We start from the raw sequence: 25,906 nt of genomic DNA on the forward strand, positions 1-25,906 counted from the left end.
AAGTAATGGGTGAAGCCATTTGCAATGGATAAACAATCCTACGATTGTCTGATGCAGCATTTTTAGTTCTTCAGGATATCTCACTGATGAACAGAGAAATAAATAGTTGCAGTGTAGTCTTCAGACAAATGAAAAGCAAGGTCGGGTGACATTTTGGCATTCCCACTTCGAATCCGTGAAAGACGCTGCAGACACAATGCCCAAGGGGTTGTGAAAATGACTTCTGAGTAGTGAGGATGATTCGTGCCTGGTCTGCAAGCAGACAATTACGGCTCAGGCCAAGCTAGTTGTTTCTGTGCAGGAGAGTAGACCCAGTGTTGCCAAATCTTCCAGTGTTTTAAGGGAACTGTGAAATTTGGATATTCGTATGAACTTTCTAGAATTTTAAATATTAGCAATTAATTTCATTTTAATGAAAGTCTGTGATGTTAAATTGAACATTCCTGAGACCCAGATATGGCTTAAGGGCTGCCTCTTTGGAACCTCGGATTGTCAGAGCTGGTGGGAATGGCTGATCCACCTGTCCTGGGGGGCACTGTGGGTTTCTCCAGCTTCCCCTGTGGGCATCACTAAATCGGATTCAGTGCTCCCTGACTCCTGCCACCAGCACTTGGTAGTTAGTAGGTCAGTTGGCCAACTCCAGGGGATGACGGTGCCACACGGCTCTGGACCTGTAGCAAGTGATTCCCCATTGGGTAGCTAACCGGCATCTATTGGTGACCTGAGATGGCTGCAGCCCAAAGCAGGAGAGACAGAGAAATGCTTTGATAGAGTGAAGCACAGTTTCATTTAATGCACTTTATAGCTCTGGGCTGCTGAGAAGCGTAATGTCAGGAAAGTAATCATCATTTATTGGACACGTTAATGTGACGTCAGCAGAAGCCCAACTTGGCTTGTGGCAATCAGAAATATATATTTTCAAATGTTTTTAAGGCAGACAGAAGGCAAGCTGTGTGAGTAGAGACTAGCACGTCAGACGGAGGCAGTGTGATCTAGTGACCTACATCTGATAAATCCAGGTTCAGCCTCAGTCGTCCTTATACTAACTGTGCCATGTTATGAAGTCACTTAACCAGCCCGAGCCTCGATTTCTTCATCTGTCAAATGGGGATATTACCCCTGCCTCACGGGTTGCTGTCATGGGGATGGCGTCTGAAATGGGCATTGTGTCGAGCACACGTAGGACTTGGTACTCTTTCTTTCTCCTAAATGAAAAGGAAGTCTTTCTATACATGTATGGACCAGTCTGAGTTTACCTGTCTTTGAATTACATTTACCATATAGTATCAACTTCACATCCAAAGGATAAGATGATTATATGGAGGAGGTGTGGCCTCTTGAGAGTGATGGGTGGAGAGAGTCATTCAAGTACAGTGAATGGGCTTCAGAAGGAAATTGGGTACTCCTGCTTGATTCAAGAAGATTTGGTATAAACAGGGTATGAGGGAAGAGGGCAAATCAAAGTGCCCTCTGTGTGTAGGTTTCTTTTGCCCTGCCTGCCTGCAGATGTCTGGGTCCCTAAGGGCAGCTGTTAGCAGGCAGTATTAGGAGCCCAGAGCTGAGGGTTGTCTTGCTTTCTGTGTTCCCATTTCTCAGAGTAGCCATTTTTCTTCTCTGATTTTAGCCCCCACCCCATGCTCACCACTTTCCAGCCCGATGGAAATATTGTGTGGCTATGAATTGGGAACAACAGACTCCTTAGAGTGAATTCATAATAATGTGAGATTGTGTGGTAGTTTTAAGTTCACGTAGTTAATCATTCCATCTTCTATGTAAGATGTATTTCCCTATTTGAAGTAACTAGCTGCTAGGCCTACCCGAGTGCATTTTTCATGTCAAGCAGACAATGGAAACAGAAGATAAAGGGCAAAGCTGAAAGGGCTCACTCAGAAAGGGAAGCAGAGTTATTGAATGAGAGGTAAACACAAGCTGAGGCTCTGGATCAGGGATTTCACAAGTTAAGTCCCAACCTCAGTAGGTTATTAGATCAGCAACTTCACTTCTACAGTATGAGCAGGACTGTTGCTGTGTTTATCATCACAGAGACTGGAAGCTACCTCGATACCCACTACTAGAGAACTGAACTAATAAAAGAACGCATGCGCACCCCCTAGGAAACACCATGTCTCTGTTACAAGAAATCTGAGGGCAAGATTTGAATTTGTGTTGGTCTGACTCTACAGTCCCACAGCATCTGCCATGAAAGGGCCAGGTCCCCTGAAGAGCTCAGCAAGGGAGAGGAATGTGATAACTAATAGTCATCGAGCATCACTGTGTACCTGCACTGTGCTAGGCACCTTACAGATGGTATCTCATTTCTTATAGAAGATGCTTTCAATGTACAGGTGAACAGACAGAGGCTGGGACTTGTCCAGGGCCCCAGCGCTGGAATTTGAATCCAGGTCAGTTAGAGTTCACAGTGTAGAGAAGAAAAACAAAAAAGGACAGGATAAATTTGTGCTCATATGGAATGATCTTCAGGGTATAGTATAAGCAAGAAAAAAGGGGGGAGCAGCAGCATGTAATATGGTCCCATTGTATAAAAATACAACAAAAATCAGGGATGGGGGGTATGCATACATATATACTTGCAGACAAGATCCGTAAGAAACTAGTAACGGTGGCTCTGGGAAGGGTTTCTGAAAGACCGGTGATCAAGAGTGGGCAAGAGATTTCTTTTTACTACATATTCTTTAATAGCATTTGTATTTTTGCCATGTTATGCTTAAAAAAAGCCCTACAGATAATTGTCATGAATGCATTAAGTTCACAAAATGATTTCAAATGCACATTCAAGTTTCCAATAGAAATTCTTGAAAAGCTAAATGTGAGGACACTGATATCATGCTAGGAAGTATGCATTGTAATTTATGGAAAAAGTAATAGAACAATACAAGACTCGTCATACAAAATTCAAATGTTAGAAATTTCTACCACGTTTAATAGATAGAACCAAGTCTTCAGGGCGAGGAGCATAAGACACATGGATATTTGTATGTTTTAATCCAGGCCTTAAAGCATAGAAGATTGTTGTTATAGGTCATCAAATCAGACCATGCTTTGTTTCCAAAGAGGACAGCTCATGGTGGGACCCAGAGTCCTTGGATTAGATGAAGTGTAGAGCACAGTGGCTCTGTGTTGTAGGTAAGGAAACGGAGGCCCAAGGTGAAATGATTTGCAAGTGTAACAAGTTCGGGAACCAGGAGGGTATCTGGATGAGAATCATGAGTAAGGAATGTGTGGAAAAAGACAGTAACCTAATAGCTCTCCCTCCTATTGGGCAGTTTGATGGTTTTGTGAAGTTTTTGTTTGTTTATCTTCTGAGTCAGCTGAAGACAGGAAGGGAAGAAATTAGTATAAATTCTCATATGAGGGAATTAGAACAAGGCATTCTGACTAGGAGTTGTCATGTGGGTGGTTTTGGAGATGATTTCTAGGAAATTGAACAGTGTTAACTTTGTTTTAGAGAGAGGGTGGTTGTGACTCTCCTCCTTCAAGGTGATAAATCAGAATTAGAGAATCTGCTGAGATATGGTCCAAATCTGTGATCCCACTTTCTCTCCACCCTGACTGTAAGAACTCCTGCTGAGGGAGTCTTCCATTCCTCTTGACTGGTTATATAAGCCTTCGCCTTGAGAAGGCATGTGGTACAATGGGAGAGAAAAAGAAAGTTGTACGTGCTTTTGGTAGCCTTGAATTCCTGGTCTAACTTAGCTGTGATCTGTGACGCGTCATTCAGCATTCTAAGCTTTCGTCTCATTATCCATAAAATAGAGGAATTGGGTACATGAACTTTAAAGATCCCTCTTCTTCCTAAAATTCTCTATCCTCCCCTCTGGCTTACCTGTCATAGAGTTGAAAGGACCAAATATGAAAAGTGATTTTGGAAAGCTTTTTTCAGTATTGCTTTTTTTTTTTTTAATCATCACTTGAGAAGTCTTACAACTTGGGAAAAATACCTTCCCAGATTACAAAATATATTTTTGCCCCCGTGATCCCAACCTGCGAACCCCGGGCCAAAGCAGAGCGCGCCAACTTAACCACTACGCCACCGGGCTGGCCCCCAGTGTCTTCGTTTTATACATGAGGAAACTGAAGCTCAGAAACATTAAGTACTTACTCGAGGCGACACAGATAGTAAGAACAGCATTAGGATTTGAACTCAAGTCTTTGGAATATTAGGGCACATGTTTGGAAAGCAAATGGAAAATAAAAATGTGAAAGGCCTAGAATTATTTGAAAATATGCATCCTCTATTTTTCCCACTATTGCGTGATTTCTTTACTTCACTAGATCTTCTCGTTTTGGCAGATATTCTTCAGAAGACAGCACATCCTGCTCATTTATAGAGGAGCAGCAAGTCAGCCTGCTTTTACGTCGTCAATTTTTAAAGAAAATGCTTAAGTTCTTTGGGACATTTTACCTAGCAAAGAGGGGAAGCGGCAGTAACAGTTAACGGCAGTTAATTGCAAGGAGCATTAGGTAGACCGTACAGTCAGGTGTGTGTGTGTTCAAGGCTGTTTTCCTTTGTTGATATCTTTTTCTTTGTTGCCTTGAAGCTGATGTTTATTTTCATTCTATAAAAGGTTTTTTTATATATAGCAAGTCTGGTTAGATTTTCTCCAAAAAGTTAATGTTGCCCCTCTTCCTAGGAGTGTGGAGCATTCCATGCATAGCTACCAAATTAGAAAAGCAAGCAAAACTAAAGGCCTATTGTATATTCCAGTTAAATAGCATAGTTTTAGTGAGTTACCATAAATGATACTTTTTTCCCCTTTTTCTTCTCATTCAACAAGAAGTTATTGAGCACTTCTTTGGTGTAAGACCTGTGATATTATGATTTATAATAAGAAATATGTATTTGCTCTGCCTCCTTGTTTCTGGCACAGAGCTCCTAAAACCCTTGGAATTTCCTAAGTGATGAGAGCTGTAAAGGTGAGAGCAGTGTCTTTTGTTATTCATAACAAGCCCCTTTTAACCATACCTGAGTTGATGTTGATGAGATCACTTTTGGAAAGCCCCTAAGGATGGAGGCTGGTTGTCAGGAGAATCAACCACGTGATTGGAGGAGTAGAACTTCAGTCCCACCCCATGATTTCCGGGGAGAGGGGAGGTGCTGGAGGTTGAACCAAGCACCAATGGCCAATGATTTAATCAATCATGCCTATGTACTGAAGCCAGCATAAAACCTCCAAAAAAGAGGGGGTTCTGAAGGATTGGTGAACTCCTGGAGATGTGGAGAGAGTGGCTTGCTCAGAGAGAGAGCATGGAAGGTCTGTGCCCCTTCTCATGTACCTTGCTCAATGCATCTCTTCCATCTGGCTGTTCCTGAGTTATATCCTTTTATAAGAAACCGGCAATCTAGTAAGTAGGCTGCTTCTCTGAGTTCTGTAAGCTGCTCTAGCAAATTGAACTCGAGGGGAGGGTCATGGGACCTTCTGATTTATAGCCAGAGTTGGTCAGAAGCACAGATAACAACCTGGACTTGGATTGATATCTGAAGTGGGGCAGTCTTGTGGGATTGAGCCTTACCTGTGTCCAGGTAGATAGTGTCAGAATTGCAAGACAATCAGTGCTGCTGAGAATTGAAGAATTGCTTCGTGGTGTTGGAACACACAGGCGGTGGAGACCTTATTCCATGGAGCACAGAAGAATGAATAAAACTTGGCCCCTGATCTAGAGGAACTTAGTCATCTAAAAATAACACAGCAGTTATTTAGCACTTTCTGAATGCCAAGCTGCTGTGCTAAGCACTTCATATAAATTATCTAATGTAATCCTCATATCCACTATGTAAGTAGTTGGTGATATCTCCATTTTACAGATGAGAGAACTGGGGCCCAGAGGTGTTTAATAACTTGTCCAGGATCACACAGTGGGTAAATTGGCAAAGCTGAGAAACAAATCCAGGTCTGTATGACTCTCAACCTTGTACGCTGTTGAGACACGTTTAGAATTGTCAGGCTGGAGAGGTAAAAGATGTACTTAACCGTGGCCAGCATGTGTTGAGTGTCGTAGAGTGGAACACTGAAAGAGTTTTAAGTATCCAGAAGGATAATTTGCTAATGGTTAGAGGTAATCGATGACGCTATTGTGAAGGAAGTGGTTTTTGAAGGATGGATAGATTGGGGTGAAGATTTCAAGCTGGGTTATGCAACTCCTGGTGGGGAGGGGATACAGGAAAGCTTTCTAAGGGTTGTGTGGGCACAGGCAGTTTTTTGACTGAATCAATTTCCAGATTCTCCTTCCTGGAAGGAATCTGCCTGTGGTAGTAGACTTGCTTCTTCTTTTCCCCAGCCTGTCCTTTCCCAATGGACTTTTTCCTCTTTTCCTAAAGAAAGGCAGACATTTTCCCCATCTGGAATCTGTTCTACTGCCTTGTCCTTAAATGTTAAACCTTCTGGGTTGGTCTCAGGAAAGTAAATGACCTTAATTATGAAGTGACACAACTTTTTCTAAGTTATTTTTTCGTTTTGGCTTCCAGCAGAATTGAAGGAAGACCCAACTGGTTTGTCACCTGATAGAACATTTGAAATAATTTTAGATAATATGTCACTACTTGTAGAGTTATATGTCTACATGTAACTTTTAGAAGTTCTTTAGGACATTGGTGATGTCTTCATAACAGAATACTTGACATAAACCTCTACTTATATGAACAAGGTTTCTCAGCATTGAAAATCTATCAAAATAAAAATAGGAATAGAATTGTTGCTAAACTGTTTCATTCTAGCAAAAAATAACATTCTTCAATGGAGATGATCTGTGTAATCATTGGGACAGCAAACCTATCCCATTCATCTCATTTAGGATTACTTTCTAATAAAAATTTATTTTTTACATTTAATAATTATTTATCAACATTAGTATGGTATACTAATAATATACTATTAATAATTGTAATGATAACTTAGTTCAGAAGAAATTTTAACACGTAGATCCTTCTGGTTATGGGAAATAAAACTTGTATTTTACTTTATTTCTATTTTTTTGTCACAGAGAAATAAGGTAGAGTGAATAAAAACTTTCAAGCATAAAATATATTACTTTGGGATTAATTCTTGCAGAGGAGGTGGAATTGAAATGCAATTACAAGGAGAAAAAAGAGTGCCATGGAATTTCCAACTGGTAAACTCATTTCACGTATTTTTTAAATGGATGACTGTTGGTATTAAATTTCTATGGTATTTTATTACTTTGGATACATTTAAGAGAATCATGAAACAGTTCCATTTAAAAATGTCGATATGGGGCTGGCCTGGTGGCATAGTTGTTAAGTTTGCATGCTCTGCTTTGGTGGCCTGGGGTTTGCAGAATGGATCCCGGGTGTGGACCTACACACCACTCATCAAGCCATGCTGTGGTGGCATCCCATACACAAAATGGAGGAAGATTGGCACAAATGTTAGCTCAGGGCCAATCTTCCTCACACGTACACACAAAAAAGTCAATATTTACTATATGCTGCAAATGACATCCTTTGGTACTATTTAAACTTTTGATGAAAAATGTTAGAGATCATCTTAGTAACATGCACTGAGGTACATAGAGAACTTTTCAAATTCTTTTATTGAGTTCTTGGGTAAAAATGTTTCAAGAACGTTGATTTAAGGTCTCTTAGATATGCGGTCAAATGTGGAAGCAGAAAAAAATTAAAATTTTCCCAATTTTGCCTTAGCTAAACAAGCCCCATTTTTTTTGTGTGTGAGGAAGACTAGCCCTGAGCTAACATCTATTGCCAATCCTCCTCTTTTTGCTGAGGAAGATTGGCCCTGGGCTAACATCTGTGCCCATCTTCCTCTACTTTATATGGGATGCCGCCACAGCATGGCTTGATGAGCGGTGCATAGGTCTGCACTCGGGATCCGAACCTGTGAACCCTGGGCCGCTGAAGCAGAGTGCATGAACTTAACCGCTACACCACTGGGCCGGCCCTAAATAAGCCCTTTTAAAGCTATCTTTATGTACAATTATATGTACTTTGTATATGTATATGCTTTATATACTATTATAATTGCATCAAATTAAAACTTCTAAAGCAGTGGTCTAGCACACTCTTCTGAAACAGAACCTACTCTAGGTCAGGTCTGGAACTGTCCACTTGCCCTAGACCAAGTGTGCATGAATTGTTTGAGAGAAGATGACTGGAGAAGATTTGCTATATGTTACTCTAAATTGTGTGGCCCTGTTGGAGAGGTTGGGGAGAGTACAAGAGAACTGACAGGATAGGATGTGAGCCTTTACTCATCTCTCTTCCCTCAAACTGTGTCCTCATCATAGGAAGAAAAACTTAATATCTAAGTGATTTGCCACACTTCTTGATTCTAGCCAACCATTCACAGATAGGCATTGTCATTGGGCCCAGGATGGCTGAAGGGAAAGGTGGGCACCCCTCTGCTATGACCACATCTGGCAGCCCCTCCAGTATACACAGGTGTAGATCACAAGTTCTTCAGATGATAGAACCCTTTCATTCTACTTTGAGGGCCTAAGAGAGTAAGCAAATGCCTTCCCAGAATCAGAAATACCTTTCTTGTTTTGCTTTTTTTTTTTTAATTTTTATTTATTTATTTTTATTGAGGTAACATTGCTTTATAACTATGTAAATTTCAAGTATACACTATTATATTTTGATTTCTGTGTAGACTACATCACGTTCACCACCCAAAGACTAATTTACCATCCATCACCACAGACGTGTGCAGTCACCGCTTTTGCCGCCCTCCTTCCCCCTTTCCCCTCTGGTAACCACCAATCTAGTCTCTGTATGTGTTTGTTTATCATTCTTGTTGTTGTTGTTATCTTCTATTCATGAGTGATATCATATGGTATTTGACTTTCTCCCTCTGACTTATTTCACTTAGCATAATACCCTCAAGGTCCATCCATGTTGTTGCAAATGGCAAGATTTCATCTTTTTTTTTTATAGCTGAGTAGTATTCCATTGTGTATATATACCACATCTTCTTTATCCATTTGTCCCTTGATGGGCACTTAGGTTGTTTCCAAGTCTGAGTGCCTTTCTTGTTTTTGAACCTGACATTCTCACTCTCAAGGCAGGATGTCTCTGACCGCCTCTCTCTCAGTGTGTGTACCTCTGTAGCTCTGGCAGAGGGGCAGAAGATGAAGTGCCTTCATTTCCACCCGATTCATACTCCCAAGTTGATCATTTTGGTAGTGAGGAAAGCAGAGGGATCCAGGGGAGTGCTAGGTGAGGGAGGAAGAAATTGGAAGCAGACCAACCAGGGAAGGGCTCTTTCATGCAGAGACATATTTTCCTAGCATCTTTCTCATCCACACCCTTTCTGTATAATCTACCCTCCAGCTTTTTAGCAGAATGCCTTGTTTGATCTTGCAGTCGACGTATAGCAAAATCAGTGTCTTAAAAATCTGTATATTTGGTAAAGAGGTAACTGCTGAAATACCACCCTTGGGAGTTTTGAATGCAGAAACTCTTAAGAAAAGCAGGGCTCAGGGGCGGGCCCGGTGGCGTAGTGGTTAAGTGCATGCGCTCTGCTTCGGGGGCCCGGGTTTCGGATCCTGGGCACGCACCGACACACTGCTTGTCAAGCCGTGCTGTGGCATGTAAAGTGGAGGAAGATGGGCATGGATGATAGCCCAGGGCCAGTCTTCCTCAGCAAAAAGAGGAGGATTGGCAGATGTTAGATCAGAGCTGATCGTCCTCACACACACACAAAAAAAGAAAAGCAGGGCTCTGGCTGTCTTTTTGGCATGAGTGGGCCGATGTCAAGCATTTGAACTTTAAAGAGTTAGCCGTTGGACTCAGAAACACCTCTATTTTCCAAATTGTGTGTTTAAAATTCAATTTTATCTTACGTAGTTAATGAGTGTTCTGCCAAATATAAAACCTTTCATGATAGGAAAAAACGTATGTAAGATTTTCTTGACCGTTTTACTGTTTGACCATAATTTGTGGTGTTAGAAAAATACTTGTTTTAATTTGCTGATTAGCTATACCATCTGCCATTTTTTCCATAGTACCCAGTCTAAAGTTGGTGAAACCAAGGCAAAGTGACTTCATACTATCAGTGGGAGAAATAGAGCTAAAATATATTTCCGATTATTAGCTCATTCTTAATTCATGAATATCACATTTCTTCCCATAAGTCATACTGGGTTAAATAATATAAAATCAGATTGGCTTTGCTGAAACCTGATAATCTGTTGTGTTGGGAATAGTCTTAATCTGTGCTGATTATTTGTCTTTAGTATCAGATACAGAGTTTTTTTTTTAAAGAAGAAAAGGAAATGTGACTAAGTGGGATAAAATTTAACCTGAAAGTTTACAAATTTATCATATTTGAGAGTTCTTAAAATGAAATTATTTATATATTCCAATCCTGTTTTCCTTATTGGCTATTTGTCCTTTTCCGTATATAACATAATAAGGTGTTCTTACTTGCCAAATATATGTATATTTTTCATTTAAATGTCACATATTCACCCTCCATGCCCACCCTGTAAATGAAAAGCGATGGCAACATTTAAGTAACATCAGAGATTTAATTTAGGTTGACAAGTGTCAAATTGAGCTACAAATTTTGTGAGGCTTTAATGTTATTTAAATTCAAAGTGTTTTTATAATTGAAAATTCATGTATATTCATCACCAAATCTTGACATCACAGAGATGACTTTTAAGAATTGCCACTAGATCAAGTAGCTAAATAGATCCTGGGAAAGTTGATTCTGTTCTGACAGTCACTCTTCCTGAACTGAAGGCGAGGATCACTTAAGATGAGGGCACTCAAACATGAACAGAGCCAAACCACACAAAAGCCTGGTAGTGGTCTGATGCACACAGGCCAGAAGCATTTGCATATAGGGTGTTAAAAGATGAACAAATAAGTGACTGTGGAGCAGTGGACACTGGCATTGCAGTGCTGTCTAAACTGGAGGAAGTTTTGTGGGCCCGTATTAAGCTGTGGTGTCTAGCAATCCGGGAATCAGAAATGATCGCAGCTCATGAGCTAGATTTGGCTCCTTAATAAACTATAGCAGTCCCCTCATAAACTTATTCTTTCAAATGGACCAGCCTCTTGAAATAGAAAACCCTTTGTCTTTTTAACTTGAACAATACACAAAATGAATTGGATGCTCCTGACTAATTCTAAGTGGTCTTGTTAAGGTTAATATATTATTTTAGCTAAAATAAAATACAGATTTACTTACGAGCCTTAATAAATATATGTCAGTAACTGATCTTGGTTGTAGGTAATCTGTGGCTGTCATTTAAAAGAATATCATGCTATAGCAGAAGGCCGCTTTTACAGCTCCCAGAAGTAACCCAGTCCTGCAGGATATGGCTGCATATGTCCTCTTGTCCTGCATTTCCCGTACGACCACATCCAGATTTTTTTTTTGTCTTAGTTTTGACACTTTTTAAACATAACATCATTATCCTGAATTTTCTCTTCTAGTGGAAAAAATAGTAGAAAAAAATTACATCCTTTATACTAGTAGACCTTCATGAGTACCTACCATATATAAAACACTGTACTGGCAGTCATGGGGGAGAGGGGCACAGTGGTGTGTTCTTCATTTTATTAGGATTTTGAGGCATTATTACAAAATAAGTCCTGGGGATGTAGTGTACAGCATGATAACTATAGTTAATAATACTGTGTTGCATATTTGAAAGTTGCTGAGGGTAGATTTTAAAAGCTCTTGTCACAAAAAAAATTTTTTGTAACTATGTATGGAGATGGATGTTAACTAGACTTATTGTGATCATTTCACAGCATACACAGATACCAAATCATTAAGTCGTGTACCTGAAACTAATATAATGTTATATGTCAATTATACCTCAATAAAAAAAGATTTTGAGGCCTTATTAACTTATTATTAGTTTAAAAAATTAATAATTTTATTGTGTATATTATAAATATTTTATGAAAGTTATACGTGATCATTCATGTTTCTAGATACTTTAGATGGAAAACTGTTCAGCTTTGTCTAAAAGAACGAGTTGCCCCAAATGGAGTGATTTGTGTAGTGTAGGAAAATTGCCTTCAGTGTTTTTATTTCTTGAAGTGGATAGTGGTTAAATAGCTGTTCACTTTATAATATTTGTTAAACTGTTCATATGCTATATATTATATTCTTTTCTGGTGGTCTGTTATAAATTACAATGAAAAAGGAGTGGGGAAAAGATTTCTCCAACCTCAAAATATCTCTTGGAGCAGTGCCTGAAATTCCATTGTTATCAGTTAATTATTTAGTTAATGTTTGACTACTCTTTTTCCTCTTTAAAATGAAACCGTTCTGTGGCCAATAATACATGAAGACATGAGCCTTTTAGTGTGATGGGTTTGTCAGATCCTCTCTTCTCTGTAGCCCAAGAATCTGAGCTAATATAGAAGGGATGGTTCTGGAAGGTGGTGTGATGAAGGGAGGAAAAGTTTGGAAAAGGAAAATGGTTAGTAGTAGGCATGTCAGCAAAATGGAGTCAGTAAACCTAAATAATGTGTAGCCTATCTTTCTCACATTTGCAGATTTCAATAACCAACACATAACCTAGCTTTACTAAATTGCTTAGCTTTCTTTTCAAATGGTAGTATGATAAAGTCTCACTAATTTGACCTAATTAGGATGATGGTTAAAATACATTGTTTTGAAAGTATAGTTATTGCTTTTAAGTGCACCTTTAGTAACATAAAGAAAGCTAATAAGGGGCCAGCCCAGTGGCGTAGTGGTTAAGTTCGCGCATTCCTCTTTGGTAGCCTGGGGTATGCAGAGTCGGATCCCGGGCGCAGACCTACGCACTGCTCATCAAGCCACGCTGTGGTAGGCGTCCCACATATGAAGTAGAGGAAGATGGACACAGATGTTAGCTCCGGGCCAATCTTCCTCAGCAAAAAAAAAGAGGAAGATTGGCAACAGATGTTAGCTTAGGGCTAATCTTCCTCACCAAAAAAAAAAGAAAGCTAATAAGTATTGCCTAATTAGGGCTTTTAAAGAACCCTACATCCATGAATAGAAAAGAGTAATTTATAGTTAGCATATAAATATTATATGAATGGATACTTTAGGAGAGTTCCCAGTAAGCTAATGCTTTTAAGTAGTTTCCCCCCTGTAGTGTGTTTTCCTAGTAAGGCTTTTAAACTCCACGCTTGTCTAGTTCACTTAGTTATAGAGAAAGGGTATACATATAAACAGATTTTTACTTAGTAGTTCACCATTCTGAATATAAAAGGACCGTGAATTAGATTGTATTACTGACAAAACCCTATCTCATTTATGCTGTGTAGATGAGAGTTATATGATGGTTATGGTAGTAAATTTGTCCTGACAATTGACCAGTTTATTTTGAAGAAGCCTGGCTGTACTGTTTGTGAGTGTCTGAGAGAGAGCATGCATGATTTTTTTCCTGAAATTCTTTTACAAAACCATCCATCTGGTGTTTCATCTTGAAAAATTATGATTTGGATATTGTGAATAACCAAATATTAGCTTAAGAAAATATATATATATTGAAATATTTCTATTTTAAAATATTCCTCAGTTTTTTGTCTACCTGTTCATTAATTTTTTTAGAAGATTCAGATGGGAGGAAACTAGATGAAAGTAATTGAGCAACCTCACCTTCCCCATGGTGATCAGTTGTTAGACTAAGAAAAAACTAGTCAGTCTAAAGATATGAGGATTGGCGCAAACTGAGGTTTATTCTTAAGCTAGTGACACCGGCCTTTAGTTAACATGACATTCACCTTTACTTAGTGCTTCATCAATTGGTATTATTGGCACTGGCTATTTGTCCCTGTGCTGTGCTTCCTTCTCGCCAGAGCCTGGGAAAACAGCCCTAGGTACATGAAGGTCCCTTCATTTATATTACAAATTAGCAATACCTGCTGAGAACAATACCACATTTTTAAAAAGTTTATTAGGAACAACTAAAAATATTAATGTTCGGGCATACCTACTGTTTGGAGCAACAATGAATGAATCCCTCCTGCCACTGCCCCAGGACCATACCACATAGAGTTCTGACTTTGAGAAGGAGCTCCATCCCAAATCTGTGCCTGCAATTTTGGTAATCTGCCTTTGTGATTTTTATTAACAGTTATGGTAAAATAGACAGTGACTGGCCACTGCCGATGTCTGATAGGACGTGGGATAGTTCAGGGAATTGGTTGTGTCTCATTTATCATACCTGGTGAAATTTCCCGTAGGCCCCAATGTTATTCTTTTTTAATTCCTGGATTCTGGATGTTGCTCCAACGTGAGCTTACCTTTAATGCACATCTATCTTCAGGTTTATCTTTCCATTTCAGGATTTCAAAATAGGAACAAAATTCATATGTTGAATCCATGTCGAATTCCTTATAATAATAGTTGTTGAAACTCTTATTTGGAACCACTGTTTTCTCTGGCTAAGGTGTATTCATTAATGTTTATCTTTCCTGATGAGGAGCCAAACATGGCTCCAAATGGTCTGGAGGGAATTTCCAACTTTGGGGGTGCTCGAATGTTTCTCTTGTTGTCTTTCAGTATTGGTTGCCCTTGAGAGAATTCTTCTCTTAATTGGCTATTAAATGTTCTCCTCATTGGACAGTCTTTTCGCTTATCTTCTAAAGAGTCTGTCTCTCCTAGCAGACCCTTAATGCAGACTGACTTTTGAACTGTTTGAGGGTGGGGCACAGATGATGCATGGGAGGCCGTGGGATGTGGTGGTTTAGAGCTGAGTCTCTGGGGGGCGGCCCGGTGGCGTAGTGGTTAAGTTCACACGCTCTGCTTCAGCAGCCCGGGGTTCACGAGTTTGGATCCTGGGCGTGGACCTACACGCCGCTTATCAAGCCATGCTGTGGCAGGTGTCCCACGTATAAAGTGGAGGAAGATGGGCACAGATGTTAGTCAGGGCCAGTCTTCCTCAGCAAAAAGAGGAAGATTGGCAACAGATGTTACCTCAGAGCTAATCTTTCTCACCAAAAAACAAATAAATGAATAGAGCTAAGTGCTGGAGCCAGACAGCTGGGTTTCAGAGCTGCCCCCCACTCATGAGCTGTGGGACCTTGGAAAGGCCTGTTTTCTTCTCTTTAAAAATGGGAATGATGTTAGTATCTACCTTACAGGATTATTTTGAGGGTTATATGAGTAAATAGACATGAAGTGCTTGAGACAGCACCCGACACATGGTAGGTGCTCTTAGTATTAGCTCTTGGTATTACAAACTCATCTCGTGACTCGAAATGGTGATTACACTTTGGATTGAAGGACTTGAGTTGTGGACATACGCCTGCAAGATGCCTCTCTGAGACGGACATATAACATGTAAGAAGGACTTCGAGCATCCCATCGCTGGTTTCCCCTGTACCTCCCAGAGTGAGGTGCATGCCACTTGGGAAGAGCTGTCATGGGTGCCCACATATCTCACACCTGCAGACTTATCGGCCTCTGTCCTAAGAATGGGATCCAGGCTTCCTGGATGGGCCCAGCGCTTCATTGATCTCTATTTGGATCATGATTTCCAACATTGTGTCTGCTGGGGGCTCCCTCTGCTGGTCCATCTAGCATGTATGCAAATCTGTGGAATAATAGCTTTTAAAAAGTCAGTTTTAGACTTTTAGGAATGTTTGCATCAAAAACACATTTGGAAACTTTTTTTTGTAGGTGAGTGATACAAATCACATCTATATTATTCTTTTCTTGCCATTTGCATTATGAGTTGGAATATTTTCGGGTTTGAAATATTTTTTTTTTTGGTTTGATTTGGAATGGAGGATATCATGGCATGCTAAGAAACAGTAAATTCTTCACAACATAGTTATGAAGGACTGGTTATTATGTCTTGCATTCCAATATATAGTACTAAATATCTTAGAATCTTATTTTAACGGTCTAAAGTAAAGAATGTCCATGATGTGGGGACTTAGTGAACTCTTAAAGTCTCAAAAGGCCCCATTTTAAAGTGATATCATAACCTAGACCCCCTTGGACATTGTAATGTTGAAGGTTTAGTACGTGTCAGAAAATAGTACCTCAGATTTATTGGGCGATTCATTATTTGGAATTATAATTTATCAATAAAATGTGCCATGATGTCCCTAAAATTGCATTTTAAAATAACTTTTTTGCTTCTTTGTATTTTTCTAATCACTGTCTCCTTTCCTCCATCTTTCCTCCCCCGTTTGCTCCTAGGATCAAACAGCATAAATCGGGTAACTGCGAACGTGGAAAATGGAGAAAATGAAGGAATGACTAAAATTATTGCACCTTCACCAATAAAAAGGTCAGTCAGTTAACTGAGAGAACACACCACTAGATGCCGTCACCAAGATGCTTTTTCCTTTTGGCCAGGTTAAGAATCTTTTCACTTTGATAATTAACTAATACATTTGATCAAAATAGTCTGTGGGCCAAAGAATATTTTAAAATGCCAGTGAAATAGAAAACATTAGGACCCGCCTCTCTCATCTGATGGAAATGCTCCTGTTGTCACAGCGTGGTGAACTCACAGATAGTCTGTGGTCTGCATTCTTGGCAGCAAAATGAAAATTCCATGTGATTTTTAAAATGGCATGATATAATGGACTAACTCAGAGGGACCTGTGAAATAAAGTAGATGATATTCATGTTTAATGTACTGTGTTCATTACAGCAGTGCACTGAACTGTGGCCCTGCAAAGAGGGTTTATAGCGTTTAGAGGTGCAGGGCTTTAGAAGTCAGTGATTGCATATGTATGAAGAGTTGTCGTGGTCCTCTGCATCAATTTTCCCAGCAGCATTCCCCAGCGGAAAGACCTTCTTTTAATATATTACATGGATTGTTTCCCTGAAAGATCAGCCTTGTTCTCTGTTAAGACGCTGTTTCAGCGTCATTTTTTCCTGTCTCCAGTTATGTTCGTGGAACAGCATTTTAGACATACAATGAGCAGCTTTCATCGGCTCACTTTCTCTATGGAGATAGTTCCACACACATCATGGAGAAGTTCAAGCAGTGAGAAATACATGACCTTGAAAGACTTCATAGATCATCTGCTCCATCTTTTGTTAGTAAATAATGGTGTCTTCATTCGCCAGGATTGTGGGTACTTGGAGTATAGTTTATAATCTCCTAGCAAAATAATTCCAAGATGTGAAGATTTTCAGAGTTGCAATGTTTTCCCCAGGGTTTTGTCTACATTTTCTTTAGTTTAGGTCCGGGATACACACTTTACAAATTCTCTTTTTGGAATGACAAGTTCTTTGCCTCTGCATACACTTTATTTGACCTGCTTCCCTTAGTCAGCCTCACAGCTGTGGATAGAGAGTCAGCTTAATCTGTATGTACAGGGTATGCTTATGGTAAAGCCAACATAAGAACAGTAATCTTCCATGAAATTCAGATCCCAAGCCTTTTTAAAATGTACAGAAGAAGTTCAATCTCCTTTGCAACTGCGCTCTTGCCGATAGGACTGATACCTGAAGGGCCGCCAAATTTTCCACTCACGCTCCAGATGAACAATAGCTTAGGGAGTGAATGCAATTAATTTGCCACCCAGGATTTCATTATTTTTTAACTTTCGCCTACTCTCCCAATTCCCCTTTCATCTTTCCATTGCATTTCTCAGTCTCCCTTTTCTCTTTTTCTTTCTGATTTATTAAACACACACACACTTTCTACTGTTGTATTAAATATTTAGATATTTATTACTTTTCCTCATTTCAAAAGTAGGCTTTTACTTTGGGAATTTGATCTTCAAAAGTTTTTTAACCTTTATAAAAATAATGTATTGTTCGTATATAAAACCTACCTACTGTATACTAATGCTGTGTGTTACGTGCCTTGGCAAATGCATGATTTTTTAGGCTTATATTAATTCCTGTATGGATATAGTATGCTAGAGTAGAAATTTCTCTTCTTTTTTTGAAATGACCTTGTCATTTTTTTCTCTCTTCTTTGTTGGCTATTGTAAAGAACCCCGCTATGACCATGTTTGAGGACAATTATATAGAGGATTCCTCAAAAAGCCAGGGTTAAAGTGGATTAGGAGTTAAGTAGCTCTATCTTTTTCTGAGGCTGAGACTCCTGGGGAAGTGAGAGGTGACACATCTTCCCCCTCCCGCTGGTGACCGAAGGCTTCTGATGAGTCCCTTCTTCTGTGTTTCCCCGTGTGTTTCTAAAACAATTTGTTGGTATTGAATAACAAATCAGTTATATTTACATTCTTAGGACAGAAAGATGATACTAGGTCAGGAAATAGCATTTGAAAGTCATTCTGATTAGCAAGGATGAAGCCAAGATATGGCGGAAACCGGGGGCAGGGGAAGGTCGGTTGGGGTAGCCTGAACCTGCCCAGAGCTGACCAGCCTGCACAGATTGAGACCTGAGTCCCGAGCTACGGAGTCTCTGACCACTGCTGAAAAGAGGGACCCAGCCTCACGAGCCCGGACACCCCAGCTTTCCTTCCTCCTGAGCTTGCTTCTTTTCATGGCTTAATGGTTGTCCTTGCTTCCTAACCTGCAGGTGGACACTCCTGAAAGTTTCTTGACAATAGGTGACCTGGCTGCTGTTGGCTTCAAGCAGTAAAGCTAGGAGGAAAGAGGGGGATAAAAAGACCCAAAAGTACTTGCTGGAGACATGTATTTTTTAGGCAGTCACTTCATATTCTTTTTGGAATGAGTCATGAGTATAGATAAAAACACACATGCATTTTTAAACTTTTGTTAAATAATTTTACTGAAGAAATAAGTACGTGAGTTAACTTCCTTTTATTTTCTAGTTAATTTATTTTCCACACTTTCTTTTTAATTAAAGCTTTAAGAAAGCAAAGAATGAAAACAGCCCTGATGCCCAAAGAAGCAAATCTCATGCACCGTGGGAAGAAAATGGCCCCCAGAGGTAAAGGGAATCATTGTTTTTACAAAGGAAAACAGTAGAAAAGGGGTTAGCAATTGCAGCTCATTAAATAAAGGAATCCAACTGCTGTGTGGCTGGTGATGACTAGCTGTGGACAAGGCCGTCAGATTCCTAAATCAGCGTGACCAGGAACTTCTGAAATAGAAATCAATAGAATGTGTCCTAACGTGAAACTTTCTTCTGGAAAGACAGAAAGGAAGACTAGTGTATGTTAAGAAACTGCCTGGAAGGTCATTAGGATGGTTTAGAGTAAGATGACATATTTCTGAAAACTCTAAATCACGTATTAATGATAATTTCCCCCATTTCATAGTTCTTGTAAAGACTTGAGTTGAAAACGATGATTGATGAATAGTGACTTTAGAAGACCTGTATTCCTAAAAATGTAGATATATTTGGCTTCTTTCTATTTACAACTACCAAACCAGTGACAGATCTGCATTGTAACTTATTGGCTATGTAGTTATGGTAGTTTCAGGTATGACTACCCAGAGGTTCAAATTCTAGCCCTGCCACTTCCTAGCTACTTTACTTGGGCCACTTAATTGAACATTCTGTATTTCCATTTTCTTTTCTATTAAATGGGCCTAATAATTATACCTCAGTGCTTAGGGTTGATATGAAGATTAGCTAAGATAATGAATATAAAGCCTTTAGCTTAGTCAGCACCTGGCATGTGGTAGATTTGTCATAAATGCAAATTGTTGTTATTGCCATCATTTATGTGTGTTCATTTCTTACTGTGCAAGGCCAGAGAGACAAGTCTGGTCCTGGAAAATAACGACTTTTATGATTTAATTTAGCAGATCTTACCTCTCTTTTCTTTGAATAATCTTGTCAGCAAAGAGAACCATGTGCTCACCATCCAGTGTTCCCTTGAAAGTACTTCCTGTGCAATTCTGACATTTCCCTAGATCCCGGTTAGGGTGTTTGCCCCTCCAGGCCCTCTGCAGGAGTTGTTGACCCTCCCTCTTCCACTGCAGTGGACTCTACAACTCTCCCAATGACCGCATGAAATCCCCCAAATTCCCCTACGGGCGCCGCCGAAACCCCTCCTGTGGGAGCGACAATGACTCTGTACAGCCAACGAGGAGAAGGTGAGCTGAACACAGCCCCTCAGGTTTTAATTTTCAACAGAATATCTAGGTCCCAGTCACATTTTTGTCACAGGTTATTCTCGTAATATCTGGACTATCTCCCCAAGAAAACAGAAAGCTTATGTTTTTTGAGATAAAATAAGCTAGAGATTCTGAAGCGTTTCTTCTAAACAGCCAGAGTTTCAGAGAATAATTTCATAAAATATTGACAGGAGCTTGCTTTCTGTACTGTAACTAAGACTGATAAGTTAAAAAATATGTTATGTGTATAATGTATTTTAACTATATATATTATCTAGTGTGTGTAGTATAGTACATGGTGTATATAATATATATTATATTAATGATATATGTTAATATATGAAAGATACTAAATGTTTTGACCTGAGAAGACAAAATTACGTTTTTTGACAAATCTTTTTAGCTGAGGCTGAGTGCTCTGTTCCCAGACTGATACTGTTGCATAAACTTGAGTAAAACCCCTTTCAGAGCACAGAGAAAATGAATCCTGTTATATTTTACCCAGCAGGTCACATTGTTTATGTGATTATATTTGTGTGTACTTAATTAAAAGGTCCGTATCTAGAAGTTTTGGACTCTCTCTGAAAAGCAGGCTGGGCAATGTAATGGGTCCAAGAGAGGAAGACCTAGAAATGACTTAGCAGTGAAATTGAATTCATTCCTACGTGATGGAGACTGTGTTTTTCTTTGGGTACCTACATAAGTGGTATTTTAGAATTGACTTTTATAATTGTGAGAAGTTCAGGTCGTGTTCTCAGGTAATCATCAAGGTTCTTTTTATACACTCTGTGGATTTGGGAAGCAGAAGCCCTTCTCTCTTCTCTGCCCTTGTTTATACTTACTTGCTAGTCCATCCCTGTTTGAGTCCTTCTACTTCTGCCAGTTTCCCAGAGTCTTGCTCCCCAGCTTTCTCAAACCAGGTCCACCTTCACTGAAATCCTTTGATGGTTAAGAAGAGAAAGGGCTATGTTCACCTTACCTAGTAGGACTGAAAAAGGGGAGCTAAATGATGACCAGCAGTGATTAGATGGGATAAGGGAGTAATAGTTGGCATTTATCATGGTCCAAGTACTGAGCAAATTGCTTGCTAAATATATATATTCATTAGATCCTTGTAATAACTATGCAGAAATTGGCATTTGTATCCTTCAGTCACTGGGCGTTGCCAGCAGAGCGGGAGTAATGCAGGGAATTGGTGCACAAGTGTGAGTAGGATTGAAGGAACATGAGGCAGAGAGTGGTGCGACTCTGAGATCTGGACACAGTGCTGGCCGCCCCCCTGCCCCCGGCTGGAGGAATAAAAGGAGAGGAAGGGGTGTTACCCAGAGCTCCAGAAGCTGCTTCTGCCTTTGAGCTGGCCCCCATGAGCCTGTGCTTGCTGCTGACATTAGCGTGGGCGCCACCACTGTGGGAACTACTGTCGCTGCTGGAGGTACTGCCACTGTAACTAGTGTTGTGGAACCCCCACTTCTCAGCAGTGCAGGAGTGGTGCCACAGGTACTGCCAGAGGCAAAGTTGCTTCCCCTTTTCTCCTACCTTCAGATCTCTCCTAATTGCCTCCGTAAGTGGAACCCAGCTGGCAAAGGAGTCCAAGAGAATGTAATTTTCAGGCTTCCAGTCTTGGCAATACAGGGGAGACTATAGATGGGTCGGGATGGTGCTGAGTACCAGTGGAAAATACCTGGCCCAGCATTATCATCTCACCTTTACAGGTGAGAAAACTGAGACTCGGGGATGATGGTAACTCTCCTTTGTGACACATCCGGGATTTGGATCCAGGTCTGTACATCTGAAAAAGGCAGGGATGATAACTGTCATTTAGATAAGGCAGGGAGAAAGGTTTCCTGCCTCCTTCCCTACCAACAATTGGTTCAACTTGGACAACTTTTATTTTTTTATTTTATTTTAGTGAGGAAGATCAGCCTTGAGCTAACATCCATGCCAATCCTCCTCTTTTTGCTGAGGAAGACTGGCCTTGGGTTAACATCTGTGCCCATCTTCCTCCACTTTATATGGGACGCCGCCACAGCATGGCTTGACAAGCGGTGCCTCAGTGCGTGCTGGGATCTGAACCCTGGCCGCCAGCAGTGGAGCACGCGCACTTAACCACTACGCCACGGGGCCGGCCCCTGGACAACTTTTAAAACCAAGGCAACACCACTAGGAAATACTTTAAAGTGCATTTGTGTGTATGTGTAGTTTGAGAGGGTGTGGATAGTAGGAATCACTAAATATATTAAGAATTTGGCACTGTATCATTATTGTTAAGTAGATAGGTTTTTATAGATTTTCATCCTTAATTATTAGTGTTCTTCATCAGCATTACCTAAATAAAATATTTACACATGTGGAGCATATGGTCATTTTGATTTTAATATATTTGAAAATGAATTTATCAAGTTTTGGTAAAATACCAAAATTTACATTATTTTTTCCCAAACTAATTGCTTGAAATAGTTTGGAGCATATACATTCCCAAATCCAGACTTAATGACTTCTGTGTTGAGATGCGTTTTCTGTTGGTTTCCTGTGTTTCACAGAGAAGTAATTGTGGTGAGTGGATACAGGATCCTTTCATTGGCACCATCCAGAGGAAAGACTATTTTGATTTATAGGGAAGAGAATCATTTTGTCTGGGCAGCCTTAGAGCCTTCTGTCTGGTTCTGTGTGTCACTTGAAAGGTCTCTTATTGGGCATGTGTGTTTTGAGGAGACTAGCCACTGCTGCGTGTTGGCATAGGAGAGCTAAAGCTTATTCTTCGTTTTCTTTCCACTATAAATGCCCTATAAACGTCCCCGTCCTTCTCAGTCTTGTTTCATCTTCACACATATTTACCTTGCCCCTGGGCCCAAATCCCTAGTTGGATTAACTGACATTTAAAACCAAGATTTGTCCTCAGCATGGAAGAATCTCAAGGACTTAAATTTAATAATAGGAAATTCTGTTTTGCAATGGATGCCAGAATAACATGTTTTGCAAAAGATGTCAAAATTTCATATTTTGCCTGTTGTTTATCATTGAATAGACATCTATCAAATTCTGGCTGAGTCTAGAACACTGATTCTTAACCTTTTTGGGTGACAAAACTCTCTGAGAATCTGGTGAAATATTGGATTCATTCCCTAGGGGGGAGAAATACATAATTACATACAAATTGTCATATAATTTTCAAGGTCCATGGGGACTCTGAAGCCTGCTTTTTTAAACATTTCTGTTCTAGAAAAAGAAAGCCAGCATATTTTCTGGCAGTACAATTTATTTTTACCCCTATCCATCTTTGTACTCAAAAATGTTTACTGAGTGCTTGCTTCATGCCAGGCACTGTGTTAAACAACACTAGACAAGTCTCTGCCCTTCGGGAACTTACAGTCTGGGGAAGAAATATATGAATCACACAAATGCATGTGCAGTTCTGACTTTTATATGTCCTTTGAAGGAAGAGTTTTGTGGTGCTTAGGGAGATTTTTAAAAACTTGTTATTGAAACCTAACATGCGTACAGAAAAGTATGCATGTCATAAGTGTAATAGCTTGATACTTTTTTTTTTTTTTTTTGGTGAGGAAGATTAGCCCTGAGCTAACATCTGTTGCTAATCGTCCTCTTTTTGCTGAGGAAGATTGGCCCTGGGCTAACATTCCATGCCCATCTTCCTCTACTTTATATGTGGGACACCTGCCACAGCATAGCTTGATAAGCAGTGCATAGGTCTGCGCCTGGGACCCCAACTCGTGAACCCCTGGCTGCCGAAGTGTGTGAACCCAACCAGCTTGATAAATTTTTACAACCCAAACACCTGTGTAAACAGCACTATTAGGGGAAGTTTTACTGAATAAAGGAGGTCGGGGAAGGGTTCCCTGAGGTTGCACGCTTGAGCTGGGATCTGAGACAAGAACAGACAGAGGAAAGATCATTCTAGGTAGAGGGGCTCACATGTGCAGAGGCCTTGGGATGGCAGGGAGCAGGGAGTATTCATGAAGAGGATGAAAGGCTCGTGTTGCTCAAGTACTGAGTGAACAGGAGAGAAAGTGAGCCCGGAGAGAAAGATGGGGCCAGACCTCGCGGGACACCTGAGCCTTGTTGAGGATTTTGGTCATTAGACTGGTAGTTTTTAGAAGGAGATGATAACACAATTGCATTTGTGTTAAGTCTCCAACTCCCTGGTTTTTGTTCAATCGTTCTGGCAAGACCCCAAGCATGGGAGATTCCTACTATCCATGTTCTCTAGGCCAGCCCTCAACAGCTGGCTGAGCAGTGCTGGAGGGAATTACACAAAAGGGCATATGTTACACTACAAATCCAGGTTCATAAGCCTCAAATGGATCCAACACATGGCCCATCCATCATACCACCTTTCTCTGATCTAAGTACTCTCTCTGTTGCTGCAAAGCAGTTTCAAACTCTTTTCACCTTGCAAGCTTATGCATCATACCTCTGCTTCAGCAGATGACTGTGTTTTCTCCTTCGAAAGAAAAAGTAGCCATCAGATGGCAACTCTTTCATCTCCCTGCTACCAAAAATATGATTTACCAACATCTTCCTCTGTTATTCACAGATCTGTCCTTACAAGTAAGGTCAGTCCCTCCACCTGCGCTATGTGGGTCACATCACCTCTTGTCTTCTCAATGACTTTCATTAACTACCCTCCTACCTTGCACACATATTCAACTTGACCTTATGAAAATTCTTTTACCAGCTTTTCACATTCTCAAGTCTTTCCTATTTAAACAAACACACAACAAGTTTGACTCCAGATCCCCCTTCATCTTCTGCCCAGTCTCTCCTCTCTCCTTTAAAGCCAAACTTCCTGAGAGAGGTGCCTAAGCCTCTTGTCTCCACTTCCTCACCCTCTATTATGTAGTCCCTTCACACTCTGATTGGAGCAGACATGGCTCTTTAATGCCCCATCATAACCTACATCCCCCATTTCCCCAATATTCTTATATCAAATAACATTGATATGTCTCTGTCCATACACCAAATTTTTGGATAACTATTTAGTATAAACACAATTGTGTAAATACTGTTCACAGATGATCTATATAGCGTTCAATGAATACAATTCCATTCTTGTACAGGTTTTACAACTTGCTTGGAGATGATAATTGCCTAGTTTTCTATCTACCTATCGGTTGCTTAGTTTTCCTTGTGCTTATCACTAATTCTTCATCCAAATTCTCAAAGAGCTGCAAAACTCCTCCTGAAATAGACAAGTACTGAGGTAATCTGCAAGTTCCATTTATATCCCTCCTGGAGCTCTCTGCACCCTCCTGCTCACATCTGGACAGTCTGCTCTCTAGTACTGCTACACAGACGTTGCTTTGATGAATTCCCTTCACCATAATCCAGAGAATTCCTTTGCTTCTTTGTATGATGGATCCCATATTTCTAGGTCTCATGGCTTCTTGTCTTGGTTTTGATGGAATATATCTTCCAGTCGTTAACAAAGAAAATTTACATGGCAGGTATATTTTTTTGAGAGCTGGAATCTCTGAAAATGTCTTTATTCTATACATATAATTATAGTTTATCTGGACATGGAATCCTAAATTAAAAATAACCTTCCTTCAGCATTTTGAAGGCAGCGCTTCATTATCTTCTTTCTTTGATATTGCCGTTAAGTATGCCAATGCCACCATTCTGATTTGTCACCATTTGTGAACAGACTTTTTTTTCTCTCCCATATTCCTACCCTTTCCAAGTCTTAAAAATTCTCTCAATCTATAATGTTTTGAAATTTAACGATAATTGATGTTGGTATGGATCTAATTTTTCAATCTATTATGCTAAACACACAATAGGTTCTCTCTACCTATAAAGTAAGATCATTCAGTTCTGGGATATTTTCTTGCACTATTTCTTTCATAGCTTCCTCTCCTACATTTTCTGGGGTTTTTCTTAGAAAGTTCATTAGATGAATGTTTGATATC

The 25,906-nt window shown here is 40.0% G+C and overlaps 1 protein-coding gene across 3 annotated transcripts in view; it reads left to right on the plus strand.

Annotated features, from left to right (window-relative positions):
• The window catches only part of EPB41L4A (erythrocyte membrane protein band 4.1 like 4A), a 242,249-nt gene that overhangs the window by 178,597 nt on the left and 37,746 nt on the right, over positions 1 to 25,906 (plus strand). For all 3 annotated transcript variants that reach the window (XM_087429928.1, XM_087429929.1, XM_004420315.3), the window contains exons 14-16: positions 16,161 to 16,251; positions 18,760 to 18,843; positions 19,845 to 19,958. In XM_087429928.1, the coding sequence (XP_087286054.1) occupies positions 16,161 to 16,251; positions 18,760 to 18,843; positions 19,845 to 19,958 (289 nt within the window). The remainder of the gene's footprint in view (positions 1 to 16,160; positions 16,252 to 18,759; positions 18,844 to 19,844; positions 19,959 to 25,906) is intronic.

Source organism: Ceratotherium simum, chromosome 4 (genome assembly GCF_057802395.1).
Source record: "Ceratotherium simum simum isolate JZ-2026a chromosome 4, ASM5780239v1, whole genome shotgun sequence".
NCBI classification, from domain to species: Eukaryota; Metazoa; Chordata; class Mammalia; order Perissodactyla; family Rhinocerotidae; genus Ceratotherium; species Ceratotherium simum.